General features: G+C 44.3%; 1 protein-coding gene and 1 long non-coding RNA gene across 3 annotated transcripts in view; one reads left to right on the forward strand and one right to left on the reverse strand.

Annotated features, from left to right (window-relative positions):
• Nucleotides 1–1105: 1105 nt before the first annotated feature.
• LOC136334454 (uncharacterized) lies at nucleotides 1106–7792 on the forward strand. Its single transcript, XR_010731157.1, has 2 exons — nucleotides 1106–7484; nucleotides 7668–7792. It is a non-coding gene; the product is annotated as an uncharacterized lncRNA (long non-coding RNA).
• Nucleotides 7450–15661, reverse strand: part of CRCP (CGRP receptor component) — a 55762-nt gene continuing 47550 nt past the window's right edge. For both annotated transcript variants that reach the window (XM_066274690.1, XM_066274691.1), the window contains 2 exons: nucleotides 14635–14692; nucleotides 7450–8334 (listed from right to left, as the gene is read on the reverse strand). In XM_066274690.1, the coding sequence (XP_066130787.1) occupies nucleotides 8185–8334; nucleotides 14635–14692 (208 nt within the window). In that variant the 3' untranslated portion in view covers nucleotides 7450–8184. The remainder of the gene's footprint in view (nucleotides 8335–14634; nucleotides 14693–15661) is intronic.

Raw genomic sequence — 15661 nt, forward strand, 5'->3', positions numbered from 1 at the left:
GGCATATATATCAATAGATATGTTCCTGTCTCTCTCTCCCTCCCTTCCTCTTTCACTAATATCAATTAAAAAAATTTTTTTTAGAAACTAGAACTTCACTTTAAAAGCAAGCAAGTCCTGGTCTGTTAACTCAGTGGTAAAGCATCAGCCCTGTGTGTGTAAGTCCTAGGTTTAATTCCTGTTCACGGCACACAGAAGAAGTGACCATCTGCTTGCTTCTCTACCCTTCCCCCTCTCACTTTTCTCTCTCTTTATCTCTTCCCCTCCTAATGCAGCCATGGCTTGATTAGAACGAGTTGGCCCTGGCAGCTGAAGATAGCTTCATGGCCTTGCCTCAGGCACTAAAATAGCTCAGTTGCCAAGCAATGAAGCAGTGGCTCCAAATGGGCAGACCACTCCCCTCCCATGCCCCCTTAGGGGGTTTGCCGGGTAGATCCTGGTCAGGGCATATGCAGGAGTCTGTCTCTCTGCTTCCCCACCTGTCAACTAAGAAAAGAAAGAAAGAAAAGAAAAGAAACAGAGAGAGAGAGAGAGAAAGAAACAGAGAAAGAGGAAGGAAGGAAGGAAGGAAGGAAGGGAGGAAAGGAAAGGAAAGGAAAGGAAAGGAAAGGAAAGGAAAGGAAAGGAAAGGAAAGGAAAGGAAAGGAAAGGAAAGGAAAGGAAGGAAAGAGAAGTTAGGAAGGAAAGAATTTAAGGCTTATAAAAGTCAAATAACAAAGGCTGGTAGACCTAAAAATCTATCTAGTTACAGTCATTGGGCCAGATGCTGGCATTAATTCTCAAAACCTTATCTTCCTAATACGTTTGTTAAAAATAACCTTTGATGTCCTGGCCTGTTGGCTCTGTAGTAGATTGTGGGCCTGGCGTGTGGATGTCTTGGGTTTGATTCCCAGTCAGGGCACACAGGGGAAGTGACCATCTGTTTCTCTCTCTCTCCTCCTCTTCCATTGCCATGGCTCGATTGGCTCAAATGCATCAACCCTAGGCACTGAGGATGGCTCCGTGGAGCCTCCACCTCAGGTGCTAAAAATAGCTTGGTTGTGAGCATGTCCCCGATGGGCAGAGCATCAGCCCCAGACAGGGTGCCATGTGGATCCTGGTCGAGGAGCATGCAGGAGTCTATCTCTCCTCCTCTCATTTGGAAAAGAAGAGGGGAAAAATAACTTTTGAGGCCAAAAGTTTTTCTGAAAGGGTTTACTGAGCCAAAAATACTAACCAGAAAAAGCACCAGGTCCTTGGGCATGCAATCTAAACAAATTTTCACCCATGGGTCTGCACTCTGGTGCCAGTCCACGAGAGTTAACCACCCTGATATTGTATGAAGATTATAGACCCAGTGATCTTAGTTTAATTTGCTTATGCTTAGGGTGATATCTGCTTTAGCGGTCCCCAAAATAATTCTATTTTCACTGGTCCTCAAGTATAAAAAGGTTGAAAACCACTGGTCTAAATGACTAGCACAGGGCTAGATGAAGACAGACAAACATGTCCAATGTCTGAGGCCTGACCGGTTTTTTTTATACAATAAGTTTGGGGAAGAAAGACTTGTTTTCAAAGAATTTACATTGGCTACAGCCTGGAGAAGTTCTGGTAGAGGAGCACAGTCTGTAAGAAAAAGTAGTACTTGCTGCTTTTGGACTGGTTGTGGGAAATAGCCTGGAAAGTTCATGTGTAAACAAGATGTGGTGGTGTGTGTGTGGTAGTCTTCTATTCTCTCTAGACAAGAGCTGAAAAATTAGCTTGAAAGTTGATCCAACATTTCAACATACATTCAGGAAGATGAACAGTTTTGTTGGTTTTGGCCCTCCGCTCTATTAGCTGACAAACCTCCCTTCTCTCTCCTATTTTCTGGCCCACTGTAATTAATTAGGACTTCTCAAAAATTTCTTCTTGCCAACCTGCAGAGCCTGTCCCAGCTTCCCTCAGTGCTGCCTCTACTAGTGACCCAACTGGGCTTCAGCCTCCATGTTTGGGACAAGATTTAACTGTCAACTAACTACACATTCAGTAACTTTTTTTTTTTTTTTTGTATTTTTCTGAAGCTGGAGACGGGGAGAGACAGTCAGACAGACTCCTGCATGCGCCCAACCGGGATCCACCTGGCACGCCCACCAGGGGCGACGCTCTGCCCACCAGAGGGGCGTCACTCTGCCACGACCAGAGCCATTCTAGTGCCTGGGGCAGAGGCCGAGGAGCCATCCCCAGCGCCCGGGCTATCTTTGCTCCAATGGAGCCTCGGCTGCGGCTGCGAGGGGAAGAGAGAGACAGAGAGGAAGGAGGGAGGGGAGTGGAGAAGCAAATGGGCGCTTCTCCTATGTGCCCTGGCCGGGAATCGAACCCGGGTTCCCCCGCACGCCAAGCCGACGCTCTACCGCTGAGCCAACTGGCCAGGGCCACATTCAGTAACTTTTACAGAGGCCAAGAACAACATGCAAATGAACATACTTTTCTTTTTAAATACTAAAACAATCACATGGTCAAAACCAAACCATATAGGATATAAAATGAATAGCAAGTCTCCACTGTGGATGAAAAAGGAGCCACATGCTGAACCAGACAAGCTCGGGGAAAGCCTGCACAGTGGCCTTGCAGACTCAGAGACCTAAAGTAACCACATAGGATAGTCTCAGATTAAAACTTTCTACCTAAAAGCAGTTCACGGTGGGTAGTCATGTCCTAGGGAGGTATTTTTCTCTAACAAAGGCCAATGCTTACCTTAGTCTAGCTTGTTTGTTACGTTACCTTTTGCACCTACAATAAAGTACCTGATAACCTGTGGGTAAATCTTCTTTACCTGCCCACCCCAAGCATCCCACCAGAGCGGCAACCAACAAACCTCCTCATAGTTGTTATCATGTTATTAACTATCTTATACCTGCTTATGTAGAAGTTTCAGTGTAAGGCCAGTGGCCCCCGCCATGGCCATGCAGAGATGCAGGTCACATTGGATTTGGGCAGATGGCAGATGGCAGATGGTCACATGGAGCCAGAAAATGGTGGGCCATTCCGTTTATTAGAGTCTCCTAACGGTGGATGAGCAAACAGGTAGGGAAGACCGATTCCCTCTCACTCAGGGCTCCCAAGCCCCAAAAGCACTCAGGACTCACCAGACTCATTCTTCACTCTCCCAGACTCACAGCCTCCTCCCCCCCACCAGCCTCAGCACTCTCCAGCCAGACAGCAGGGGGCGGGGGGATATCCCTTCTGGGGCAAACAATCGCCCCTCCCCATTTGCAATGTGCCACCCTGAGGGCAAGCACCCACAAGCCTTCCTAGACTATACATATACACATGGCGCTGCCCCAATACAAGTGAGCAAACCTAAAAAACGCGTTACAAACTTGTTTGCCCAACATTCAGTATGTACCTTTTTATTTTTTCTCCAATCCCTGAGGTTTCGCCACTTTTCTCTCACCTCCATAATCTATCACCAATCAATTTCATGTAACTCCCTTACTTCTTCCCCTCTGATGCTCATGTATAAAATAAATGGTGAAACCATTTTCCAGAGCACTTTCCCAATCCATTGAGACTTTGCTTCCCAGCAATTTTCAACAGTTTGGCTTAAACTCGTAAAAAATTCTTACAGGTTTGGAAATTTGACACCCAAGTTCCCCAGTTCCCTTCCCAGATGATCCTGGTTGAGTTTCTTGTGTAAATTATGACTTTTTATTTCTAAAATGTTTAATATTAATGTGACAGGACTATTACACAGAATATGTTTCTGATGAAAGATAAGTATTCTAAAGCCTGCACCTTTAATCAGAAACTCAGGGGACATTTGTTGCCAGCAAAACGAGACCACGATTGTCTTCTTGCAGGAAAGAATTCAGTCATGAGACAAAGTGCAGCAAGTAAAGCAAGAATTTATTAGCTGTGCAGAAACACACTCAGAAGGGACTGAGCCAGCAAAGAAAACGAGGGCTTAAAGACAGGTTCAGGGGGGTGAGCCCAGGACAAGTTGCCAGTGCCCTCTGTTTCCCTGGTTGTAAGTCGCCTGGGATCCCTTAGAATTTAGAAGAATAAGAGGTAAGGAAAATGCACATGGGTGGGGGAAGGGAGGCAGAGGAGGAGGAGGAGGAGGGGAGAGGCACATGTGTGTCCCTAGGAGAGCGCCTGAGTCCTACATGCTAAGGGTGGCAATCTTAGGGGGTCCCAGGAGAGGATCTCAATAGAATATTCATCAGCTCTCCAGCTGTGTCCCTTTAGGGTTGTGGTCTCCACTGATTGGTTGGTGCCAGGGCAGGGGGTCACTGGTTGACCCAGCTGGTCCTGAGGTCAGCTGTGGCATTGCTGGTCTGGTTTTGCTGCTATTCTGGCCCTGGAGCTGAAACACAACTGAGGCCCTGATGTATGTCATCAGAACCTCACTGTCCCGGGGTCCTGAAGGTTCAGGGCTGTTCTCCAGTCCCCCAGTTTGTTCCCCCTCTAACGGGGTCTGACTTGCCTGACTAGCACTATGCCTGAGAAGGGTGAAGGAAGAGTCCTAACCACAGGACCAACGATATGAAATCAGGAGGGTCCAGGCGTCCCCAAACTACAGCCCGCAGGCCGCATGTGGCCCCCTGAGACCATTTATCCGCCCCCCCCCCGGCACTCCCGGAAGGGGCACCTCTTTCATTGGTGGTCAGTGAGAGGAGCACTGTATGTGGCGGCCCTCCAACGGTCTGAGGGACAGTGAACTGGCCCCCTGTGTAAAAAGTTTGGGGACCTCTGGTACCATATGACCAGCAATATGCTAGTAGAGGAAAGGTTACCCCTGGGGGCAAGATCCTGGTTGTCCCAGTTTTGCCCGTTGCTAGGCCCCTGAGGCTTTCTGCCTTGGGGACTTTCTGTGCCTGGCCTGTAGTCCTTACTCTGTTCATGTCTGTCTGTCTGCCTACCACATGTTCAGATCCCAAATACAGAAACTATAAATCTTCCCGAAATCCAACATAGAATTTAGATCTAGGTGATTTCATTATAAAAAATAGTCTCACATATTGCCTGACCTGTGGTGGCACAGTATCCACCTGGAACGCTGAGGTTGCTGGATCGAAAGCCCAGGCTTGCCCGGTCAAGGCACATGTGAGAAGCAACTATGAGTTCGTGCTTCCTGCCCCCTCCCACCCCATCACCTTTCTCTTGCTCTTCTAAAAACCAGTAAATAAAATCTTTAAAAAAAATCATACATTTTAAACTTTAAGTCAGATTTCACTCGATCTCTTTCTATCCGTGGCAAAACAAACTCTTCAAAAAGATTTACAAAAATGACACAAGTGTTGTCGCAGAGCCGAGGTTGCCTGTTCAATTGTCCGGTCACATACAGGAACACCTTGATGTTCCTGTCTCTCTCTCCCTGCCTCTCTCAAAACAAAACAATAAAAAAAACAACACCCCCCCCCCCGCAAGTTAGCAGTCACCTGGAAAGTTTATTATTAAATCGATTAAGCCCTAAATCCACCAAGCAAAAGAATCTCACACATTCGGGGTTCAGATGAAACAACACATATGCCTTGATTAGTAAATCAACAGCCTCTGGTAAAATCCCCAGTACTCAAGAAAAATTAAAAATAACTGTCCTGTTAATGGCACTGTTGCCCGGAATCAGATCTCCCTTGATGCTTAGATGGTAAGGTTGACTGACATGATTACAATCGGGAGAGGGGAGGAGGCAGAGGAAATGAAAACCTGGAAATCACAAGGGAGTGAGGAGTAATCCAATTAGCAGCATTGAAAATATGTAATCTTACAACAAAATGAGCGCCAACTTGGAAAATTAGTGTCTATGGACATTTTCTTCCCCAAACAGAGAGCAGAGTGAGAGAAATTAGATTTTTCCAATATTCCCAGGACCAAAGTGCTGCAGTAATATAAGGTTATAGTAATTAAATATATAGAAATATAGAAAAATATGGAAGATATATAAAAGTAATTAAGATATATTAAAATCAATTAAGGAACTTAAATAAAGTTATGCAGCCTGGATACGAATATAGCATGTACAAATATGATAAACAGACTATGACTTTTGAGCAGGGCCCAGTTAGTGTGTGTGTGAAGTTATACATAGATAAGAAGTGGCTTGAAGTCATAAATCTGTAAGTTAACATAAACAAGAAGCTTCCCTAGGAACATCCTAAAAGTGGCTTGATGTCACGTTTTAGTATATTAACATGAAAAGGGCTTCCTGCAAGGAACTCCCAAAAAAAGTGGTTTGAGGTGATAATTCTGTAGATTGACACCTGTTAGAAGGCGTTGGCCAGAAAAGGTACTAAAGCTGAGGGGCCCCCTGCTGCGGTAGTCACCCAGACTCCAATGTGAACCTGGACTGTCTCCACGCCACTCTGACCAGAGACAGCCAAGAGGAACACGTCGAGGGGGCCCCCTTAAGCTGTACCCAGGCATGCCGAAAGGATTTGAGAATAATAAATTACCTGTGTGATTCTTGTAACTAACTTGTGTGTCAGTCTCGTGTCTTTCCTCTGGTGGCAATTAGTTAGTGTCAGCACTCATAAGTAGCATCCTTATAGCCGCCTCATGAGTAGTTTCGAAGAGGCTGCCAGCTCTGCTAAGCAGAGTGTCCCACTGCACGGGTAAGTGAAATCAGGGACGCCTGATCGACGTAGAGCTTGGGCTCTACTGGGACACAAAGGCAACCACATATCTGGAGCTACTAAACTCTCTAGTGCTTGAATATTAATAAGCTCTTCACATGGTAGTTATCTTCAAATTTTAAATTTTATTTTATTTTTATTTTTTTTACACAGACAGAGATAGTCAGAGGGATAGATAGGGACATACAGACAGGAACGGAGAGAGATGAGAAGCATCAATCATCAGTTTTTCATTGTTACACCTTAGTTGTTCATTGATTGCTTTCTCATATGAGCCTTGACCGCGGGCCTTCAGCAGACCGAGTAACCCCTTGCTCAAGCCAGCGACCTCGGGTTCAAGCTGGTGAGCTTTGCTCAAACCAGATGAGCCTGCGCTCAAGCTGGCAACCTCGGGGTCTCAAACCTGTGTCCGCGGCATCCCAGTCCGACGCTCTATCCACTGTGCCACCGCCTGGTCAGGCAAATTTTAAATTTTAAAAAGCTGGAATAATCCAGCATCAGCCAACAAATTCAAATTCTTATTAATCAACCTCAGATTTTTACATATTCTGTCTATGAAAGAGGTACATAATTGTGCCCTTTTAAAAGATGCAAATAATTTATTTGCCCCTTGTGCAAATTAAGTTCACCAGATCTCAACAGGAGGCACCTAACTAAAGCAAGAAACTGAGCATAGTCAGAAAAGCAACCAACAGTGCATTTCAGCATTCAGTATGAAGTGCCTCTTTTAAATTGGAGTGAGTTGTGCCCAAGCATATAAGACTAAATAGTGAGCTGGTACACAAGAGCCATGCATTCGGAAGAAAAGGGCCTCTAGACCTGATGAAGGGTTGGCCAGACCTGTTCTTTCTTAATCTCCGCTATTCTTGAGAAAAAGATTCCTCTAAGGCAGGGGTCTCAAACTCAACTCAGCATGTGGGCCACAGAGCAAGATCACAGCCATTCGGCGGGCCGCACTAGGTCTACAAAAGGCAACTGTTAAGCAACACTTTCTCACTGCAGTTGAAAACAAAAAAAAAAACCAGGACAAAATTGTTCGGCGGGCCACGAGTTTGAGATCCCTGCTCTAAGGTGAGCCAAGTTCGGTGGCTCATTTTTAACCAAGAGTTGCTCTGGAGGTTTTAGGCATCAAATTGGATTCTCATAACTCCGTTCTCATCCCAGTAGCACTGGGCCCCTGCTTGGGAAGTTCCTAGGACCTAGGGAAAAAGATGAAACTAAGTAGTAGGACACAGCCCATCAAAGGCAACACAAGTATTTTACTAACTGTGTGTAAAGGACTTTCTTCAACTGTGGCAAAAACCATAGAAGAAATATTTTCACTAGAGGGTTCCACCTCACTGTTCTCTGTGACTCTGTCCTCCCTGCTTTAGCTCTCTGCCCTGAGAACCTTCACCGTGTTTTCTCCTGGAGGCTGCGTTTCTTTTCAGTTTATTTTTGAGAAAGGCTTATTTTTTGTGTTTTACCCAACTAACCATGAAATCAGAGGTCCATTGGGGTAGAGGGTAAACCTAAACAATTCTCTATGTCTGAAAAACGGCTGCTGGGCCTTTCAACTTCATGAGACACTTGGACCAGCTGTGCTCTGCTACGCTGGGTCCTCCTCATCCATTGTGGCGTCAAGGTTGGGATCGGTCTTCGGCTCAGCCTCGGGCTCTGCAGGCAGGATGCTGGTGACAGTGTGAAGGAGCTCTTCCATCTGCTCCTCTGTAAGCCGCTCTTCACTCTCTTCCACTATCTGCAGGAGGAAAGAAAACCCTCCAGGGGTTACAAACTAGCCGTAGGCTGGGCCACCCCGTTGTCCCCAGTCCCAGCCCAGCCTCACAGAGGAGCTCAGCTCTCTGGGTCCTCTCCATCTTGGCTCCACAGGAGGAAGAAGCCACCTCAAATTTCAGGGTGAGCCAGTTGACTGCTCAAAATGGGTCAGTGAAAAAGGGAATTGTAGGCTAATTAGCATTTTTCTTTAAAGAAAAAGAAAACCCTAACAGTGCTATCCCTATCTACACGTGAATATGTTGTATATGCCAGTGGTCCCCAACCTTTTTTGGGCCACAGACTGGTTTAATGTCAGAAAATATTTTCACAGACTGGCCTTTAGGGTGGGACGGATAAATGTATCATGTGACCGAGACAAGCGTCAAGAGTGAGTCTCAGACGGATGTAACAGAGGAAATCTGGTCATTTTTTAAAAATAAAACATCGTTCAGACTTAAATATAAATAAAACAAAAATGTAAGTTATTTATTCTTTCTCTGTGGACTGGTACCAAATGGCCTACAGACCGGTACCGGTCCGCGGCCCCGGGGTTGGGGACCACTGATATATGCAAAGAAAACTCACCTCTGGGGAGTAAAATGGCGCTTTATATAGTTTTGTTATTTCACAAGCTCATCTATAACTTATGAACTGTATCAACAACCCAACTGTGACTGCCCACTATGTGCCAAATGGTTTCTATATCTTTTGTAATCCTCATTAACTCCATCACTAATAACAGCTCTTTGGGGAGCTTATGTGCCTGGCGCTGCACCTTACACTTTACATCTATTATTTCTTTCAACCCTCAGAGCAATCCTGGCCAGAAGCAAATCTAGAATCCAAGCCAGGCCTCCCGAACTCTAACACACACTGCTTGGCCTCAGTCACCTCCTGAGAAAGCAGAACAGGAATCTGATAAGTGACAGCTGGAAAACAAACCCACACTGCTCATCAAAGATCCACTTACAGCCTGGCTTCTGACAAGAGCCTGCAAATCTGAGCACACAGATGATATCCACAAGCATGAGACATTCTTTGAAGCCTCCCCTTTAATTCTCACTATGTTAATGAGTACAAACGTAATAATATATAGTCAGCCCCCTTTTAAAAGCTGCAGGCAGTCAGATTGTTTAATACACTTGCTGGCAACAGCCATCTACTCCAAACAGCTTTTTCAGCAAAGTGCTCAGGGTCCTTTTCTATGGCATTTTCCACAGCAATCACTGACATCTGGCAACTAAGACCAAAAGAAATTCTAGAAAGATATTATGGCAGATTTAAGAAAGATGACAAGCTAGGCTTACAATCCTGAAATCAGTCTACTGCCTTACTTTTTTTTCCTTCTTTTCTAAATGAAAGGAGGGGAGATAGACAAATTCCCACATGCAAACCTGACTGGGATCCACCCAGAAGCCCCGTCTGGGGCCAATGCTCTTCCCAGCTGGGGCCATGCTCACAACCGAGCTACTTTCAGCCCCTGAGGCAGAGACTCCACTGAGACATCCTCAGCACCCAGGGCCAATGCTCTTGAACCAATCGGGCCATGGCTGTGGGAAGGGGAGGAGGGAAAAAGAGAGAGAGAGAGAATGAGGAAGGGGTAGAGAAGCAATGGTAGCTTCTCCTCTGTGCCCTGACTGGGACTTGAACCCAGAACATCCACACACCAGGACTACGCTCTACCGCTGAGCCAACTGGCCAGGGTGGGAAGATTCTGAATGAACTAATGAAGCTACTTCCCATCATGCTGTGAAATAAAATGTCCATTTTCTAAAGGTTTTAAGGCTCAATAAAATATAATTTCTCCACAGAACAAGAAATAATCCCCAAAAGCCCATTTTAAAAATCAGAAATGCAAAATTAGGGTCTGTAAAAGGCAGTAATCTAACAGAGACTGCCTCCAAAGAATGAAGTGGAAGGAAGAATATATTTAATCTGATTTAATCCTAAAATGATCTCCATTTGAGAGATGAATGTCTCCAAGTGTATGAATAACTATAGCATATGCAGTTATGATGACCTGTTTCCTGCCTCAGGAAAGAGAGTGAAAGCGATCTGAACCGTCATCAGAGCAGTGATGACCTCCCACCAGTATCTGTACAATGCTTCTCAGTTTATGAGTTGCTTCTCCAGAATCCCTGCCACCAGAGCTGCTCAAGAACGCTGCACATAAAGTCAGGAAAATTTACAGATAAGCAGAGGTTCAGCGTTATAAGGAAACTTGACCTGGGTCTCAGAGCAAGTAGGGGTAAGGTCTTTTGACTTTGCATCCCAGTTCTTTCTAGAACACCATGCCCTGTACTAAGAGGTTTCTATCATTTCCTCTCTGAGATACTGTATGGCAGACTACAGTCCTGGTGTAAAAAGGGTTTGGTTATATGACCTCAAAGAGGCTCTCCTTCTTAGAAAACTAAACAGAGAGAAATTCAATAGGTCACTTTTGTGCATCCCAATCTCTGGGTTTGGCAGATGCAACACCAAGATTAGGTGTCAGCGAGGTGTGTTCTTGGCAAAAGGACTGATGAGCTTTCTATTTTGACAAATTTGCTAAGAGCAGCTATGATTAGCACACAACCTTCAGGGATAATTATAATCAGAACTTTTCTTTTCAACCCAAGATTCCAAGTCACAGAAAGAAAATCCACACCGCATTAAGCAAAATGAAATATACATAAACAAACATTCAGAAACCAAACTTCCTAACACCTTAGATTACTAGGGTAAAAGACAGTAACTATCTTATTCTCCATTTTTTCTTTCCAATATATAAGCAACATCTCAACATTCTGACACTAAAGGTTTCAAGTTGTTTAGACTATAAAGACAAATAAAATTTAAAAATCCAAAGTATTTGCAGATGGGTCAACATAAATATTTTTAATCATACACAAAGATTATATCAACACCCAGGTTCTGTCAAACTACAGAATATGGTGGTTTCTCATTTTAAGCTGCCAGGCCTAACCTTCTACTTTTCTCAAGCATCTCAAAATCTAATAGTCACTGACACTGTTTGCTATTTGATCCAGAACAGTTCATGTAACACCTGTAAATTTCAATTTTCTCTAATATAAAATGAAAGTAATGTCTACATTCAGGACCAAATGACAACATACATTAAGCCATAAAACATATAATTCAGGACATTTTATAATCACTAAGTTATAACAGGCACAGATGGCAGTGCTGTTCATGATAGTGGCCTGAGAGGTCATGGGTTTCACTGTCCTAGCTTCAGACCAGAGGACTCAAAAGGCGATGGCAGAGCCTCATTCTTCAGACAGCCGGCAGCTGCCTGTGGGTCAGAGAATCACAACAAATCATGGCTGAGATATAACTGAAAAAGAGAAGCTTCAGCCTCAAACACTGAATATTAACAAATGTTAGATGCTGGGATTACTTCTGGACCCACAGAGCATAATGGTTGTAAGGTTAATATGGGGAAAGTCTCAAGTCCTTTGCATTTTCCTTTCTATGTGAAAACCTCATTCCTTATCCCACTCTGGAGAGAAGAGATACTGCTATAAGCCATGGTAAATGATTTGCTACCTTTTACAGCCAAATCCCAGGCTGGGAAAAATCTGACTGTTGTAAAGTACCCGTACCTTAATTCTGCGGGTTTATGTAGAGACACCAAGTCCAGATGAATTTTGAAGGATTTTATTAAAGGAGGGGATTTATTTAATATGCTGGCCGCATATGTGTCTCAGTGGCTGGTTATGTATCTTTGATCACATACAGGCTGGGGGGAGCATGACATCATGACACAAGCTTATAATATTTGTTTAGGGAATCCATAGAAACATTAAAACTTTTAAGGTAACACAATCAAAGACATTTACAAATTTTTCAGTGTCTATCTCCCCTCCTTTGCTTAGAGGTATATTACTCTCAGGATTCCAGGAATGGAGAAAGAGCCAAATCAATGTACAGTGGTATGTAAATTATGTCTCTTATTGAAAGAGAAAAGAAGTTCCTCAGACAACTTTTATTCTATAGTTAAAACTAAATAACCCATTGTCCTTGCAAGCCAGAAACTCCTACATTCTTCTCCCTCCCCTCCCCAAAGGAAGAACAGGACAGGAAAGCCTGACCTTTCCTCCTAAAATATCAATATTAATTTTGCAGCTTTTAGGTACCTTACTACATGACTACATATAAAATGGTCCAAGTACTGGGAAACAACATGCACAATCTTTACCAAAGAAAGGAGAAAAGAAGGAACAATCAGAGGGGCTCCCACACACATCTTCCTGCAAAAGTACATGGCTCGGAGGAATACAGACTTCTGAATCAAACAAACCCAAATGAGCCACTCACTAGCCAAGACTACGGTGAGGGCATTAAAAGTGATATATACAGATGCCCTAGTACCACATCTGGCACATAGTAGGCACTCTCAATAGCAGCTGATCTGACCAAGTAATGACAGAGCTTCCCACAGGCTCTGGGATGAGGTCACACTAATCCTCCTCATCTCCTCTACATCTGTCATTAAGCCATGAATAACATATGCTGCTGATTAAAGTTGGAGGAGACATGACACGTGATCTTTAACCCATAAGGAAAGGGACTTGTTTCTTGCTGTTTTGTTTGTTTTTCTCTTTTCTAAGTTGAATCTCCAACACACTGGAAAGCATAAGAATAATGAGAGTTCAAAAAGGAATCTTTAAAGGCCAGTTACACAGAAAGACATCCTTCATGGAAGGAATTTTCCTAACTTTGAGTACATTTTGAAGGGCAGAAAAACTACCACAAAGACAGGAAGTTTCAGTTAAAAATTAAATATTCTGGCCCTGGCCGGTTGGCTCAGCGGTAGAGCGTCGGCCTGGCGTGCGGGGGAACCCGGGTTCGATTCCCGGCCAGGGCACACAGGAGAAGAGCCCATTTGCTTCTCCACCCCCTCCCCTCCTTCCTCTCTCTCTCTTCCCCTCCCGCAACCAAGGCTCCATTGGAGCAAAGATGGCCTGGGCGCTGGGGATGGCTCCTTGGCCTCTGCCCCAGGCGCTAGAGTGGCTCTGGTCGCAGCAGAGCGACGCCCCGGAGGGGCAGAGCATCGCCCCCTGGTGGGCGTGCCGGGTGGATCCCGGTCGGGCGCATGCGGGAGTCTGACTGTCTCTCCCCGTTTCCAGCTTCAGAAAAAGTAAAAAAAAAAAAAAAAAAAATTAAATATTCCATGACCCTTTAAAGAAAGGGTTTTTTATTTGTTTTTAAACAACTCTAAAGATCATAGGTATTTTGGGCCATTTTCCTCCACACTTCTCTAAAGAAAATTTAACAAAGAGCTAAATACTTCTAAATTTGACTTTGGGAACAGTTTTATTCTTTTATTAATTCCCCAGCCAAAGGTTTTTCCTGGCAGTTAAACAGCCTGCCCAGTATTTGTGCTCAGGATGCTCTTGGCTCTGTACAACTGAAGGACACGGCACAGCACGCCACACAGCCAGCACTCAGTGTGCACCCCGGGCCTTCATTCACCTCCTCCTTACACCAATCTCCACAATGCTGAATCTTTATGCTGTGGCTGCAATTTAGACTTTCCAAATGACAAGGCTCCTCTAAACAGTTTTATGCAGGGAAAGAAGATAATCAAATTTGTGGTTTTAGAAAGTCAACTATGATAGTGGTGTGAAGACGGACTGGAGGGAGAGAGACTGGAGGCAGGGAGAGCAGGGGAAGGAAAACTGCAACAGCTGAGCTGAGCAATGATGACAGAAAGTAATGCAGGGCAGTAGGGGCAGGGAGAATGAGGAGCTAGATAAACAGAACCTGGGGACTAACTGAATACGAGATCAAAGCAAGAGAATGACTTCCAGGTTTCTGGCCGAGGAGACTGGGCCAGGAGGTGAGGGAGGAAGAGCACGTGGGAAAGTGCACAGATGCTCTATTAACCAAGAAAAGAAACTCAGGAAGAGCAGGCCAAAGGGTAGGAGTCTGAGGGATGGATTCTACCAGCATCATGTTGTTTAATGTTTTTATGCAACATCTGGGTTGGCAATTACCCTACAGGAAGCAATGGCCAGAATCTCTTGGGACATCAGGTGAGACAAAGGGCTAAAAAATCACATAGAAGAAATTAAATTTCCTCTAGTCTTTTACTTTATCTAAGTCTATACTAACGAGGATCAAATTAGTAACGTTTCCTTTAACTTAAATGGTCTGACAGTCTTTTTAAGATATGTCCATTCCTGGTTTGTCCGTTGCCAGCCTTTATACCACCCTTTTTACATACATGCCCAGAAACCAAACCTCCCACCACCAGGGTCAGGCCTCCCTTACTCACCAGCTGGATCTCCACAGCAGTCATAGGCCTGTGATTCAGCAGCTGAAGTTTTTCAGCTCTGTCAAAAAGAAAAGTACAAATCACTTAAAAGTCATTCGCCTAAGAACTTGATTCTTTACCAAGCTGTGTAGAAAGCAGTTTGTCAGAAAACAAGTAGGAGAACCACTTGTTAAAATGAGACCTGTAGCTTCAACTGTAAAATGAAAGACTAGAAAAAGAAACAGGAGTCCCATGTTAGTGACTCTCACACAAGGGTAGAAGTATGTATTAGAACTGTACAGGGTTATAAAGGTTTGGACTGTAAGAAATGTAGCAAACAGCAGAGATGCAGGTTTAATAAATTTTATCTGAAAAAATATAAAAACAAATAATTATTTCAAATTATAGAAAGATGAATAAAATCATCTTGGTTGGTCACTGCTTGAGAATTCTTTTTTGAGAGTAAGACTAAATGGCCTGACCAGGTGGTGGCACAGCAGATAGAGCGTCAGACTGGGACACAGAGGACCAGGTTTGAAACTCCAAGATTGCCAGCTTAAGCGCAGGCTCATCTGGTTTGAGCAAGGCTCACCAGCTTGAGCCAAGGTCGCTGGCTTGAGTAAGGGGTCACTAGGTCTGGTGTAGCCCCCCAGTCAAGGCACATAAGGGAAAGCAATCAATGAACAATTAAGGTGCTGCAACAAAAAACTGATGATTGATGCTTCTCATCTCTCTCTGTTCCTGTCTGTCTGTCCCTATCTATCCCTCTCTGTCCCTCTGTCACACACACAAAAAAAGACTGTTACTCAGCTTAGTAAACTAAAACGACTCAAGCAGGCAAGAGTTAATACACAGTTAGTGTAGGACAAGGGATGGTCTTCAAAGAGCTTACAATCCAGTTGGGGAAATTTTATTATTTATAGTAGCAACAGCCACCATTTACTGCTTACTTTCCATTAGACAAGTACACTTAACTGATGCTGAGATGGTAAATCACTTGTCCAAGGTTACACGCCCAGTAAAGGGCAGAGCTAGGACCCTACCATCA

This window comes from Saccopteryx bilineata, chromosome 4 (genome assembly GCF_036850765.1).
Source record: "Saccopteryx bilineata isolate mSacBil1 chromosome 4, mSacBil1_pri_phased_curated, whole genome shotgun sequence".
Lineage (NCBI taxonomy): Eukaryota > Metazoa > Chordata > Mammalia > Chiroptera > Emballonuridae > Saccopteryx > Saccopteryx bilineata.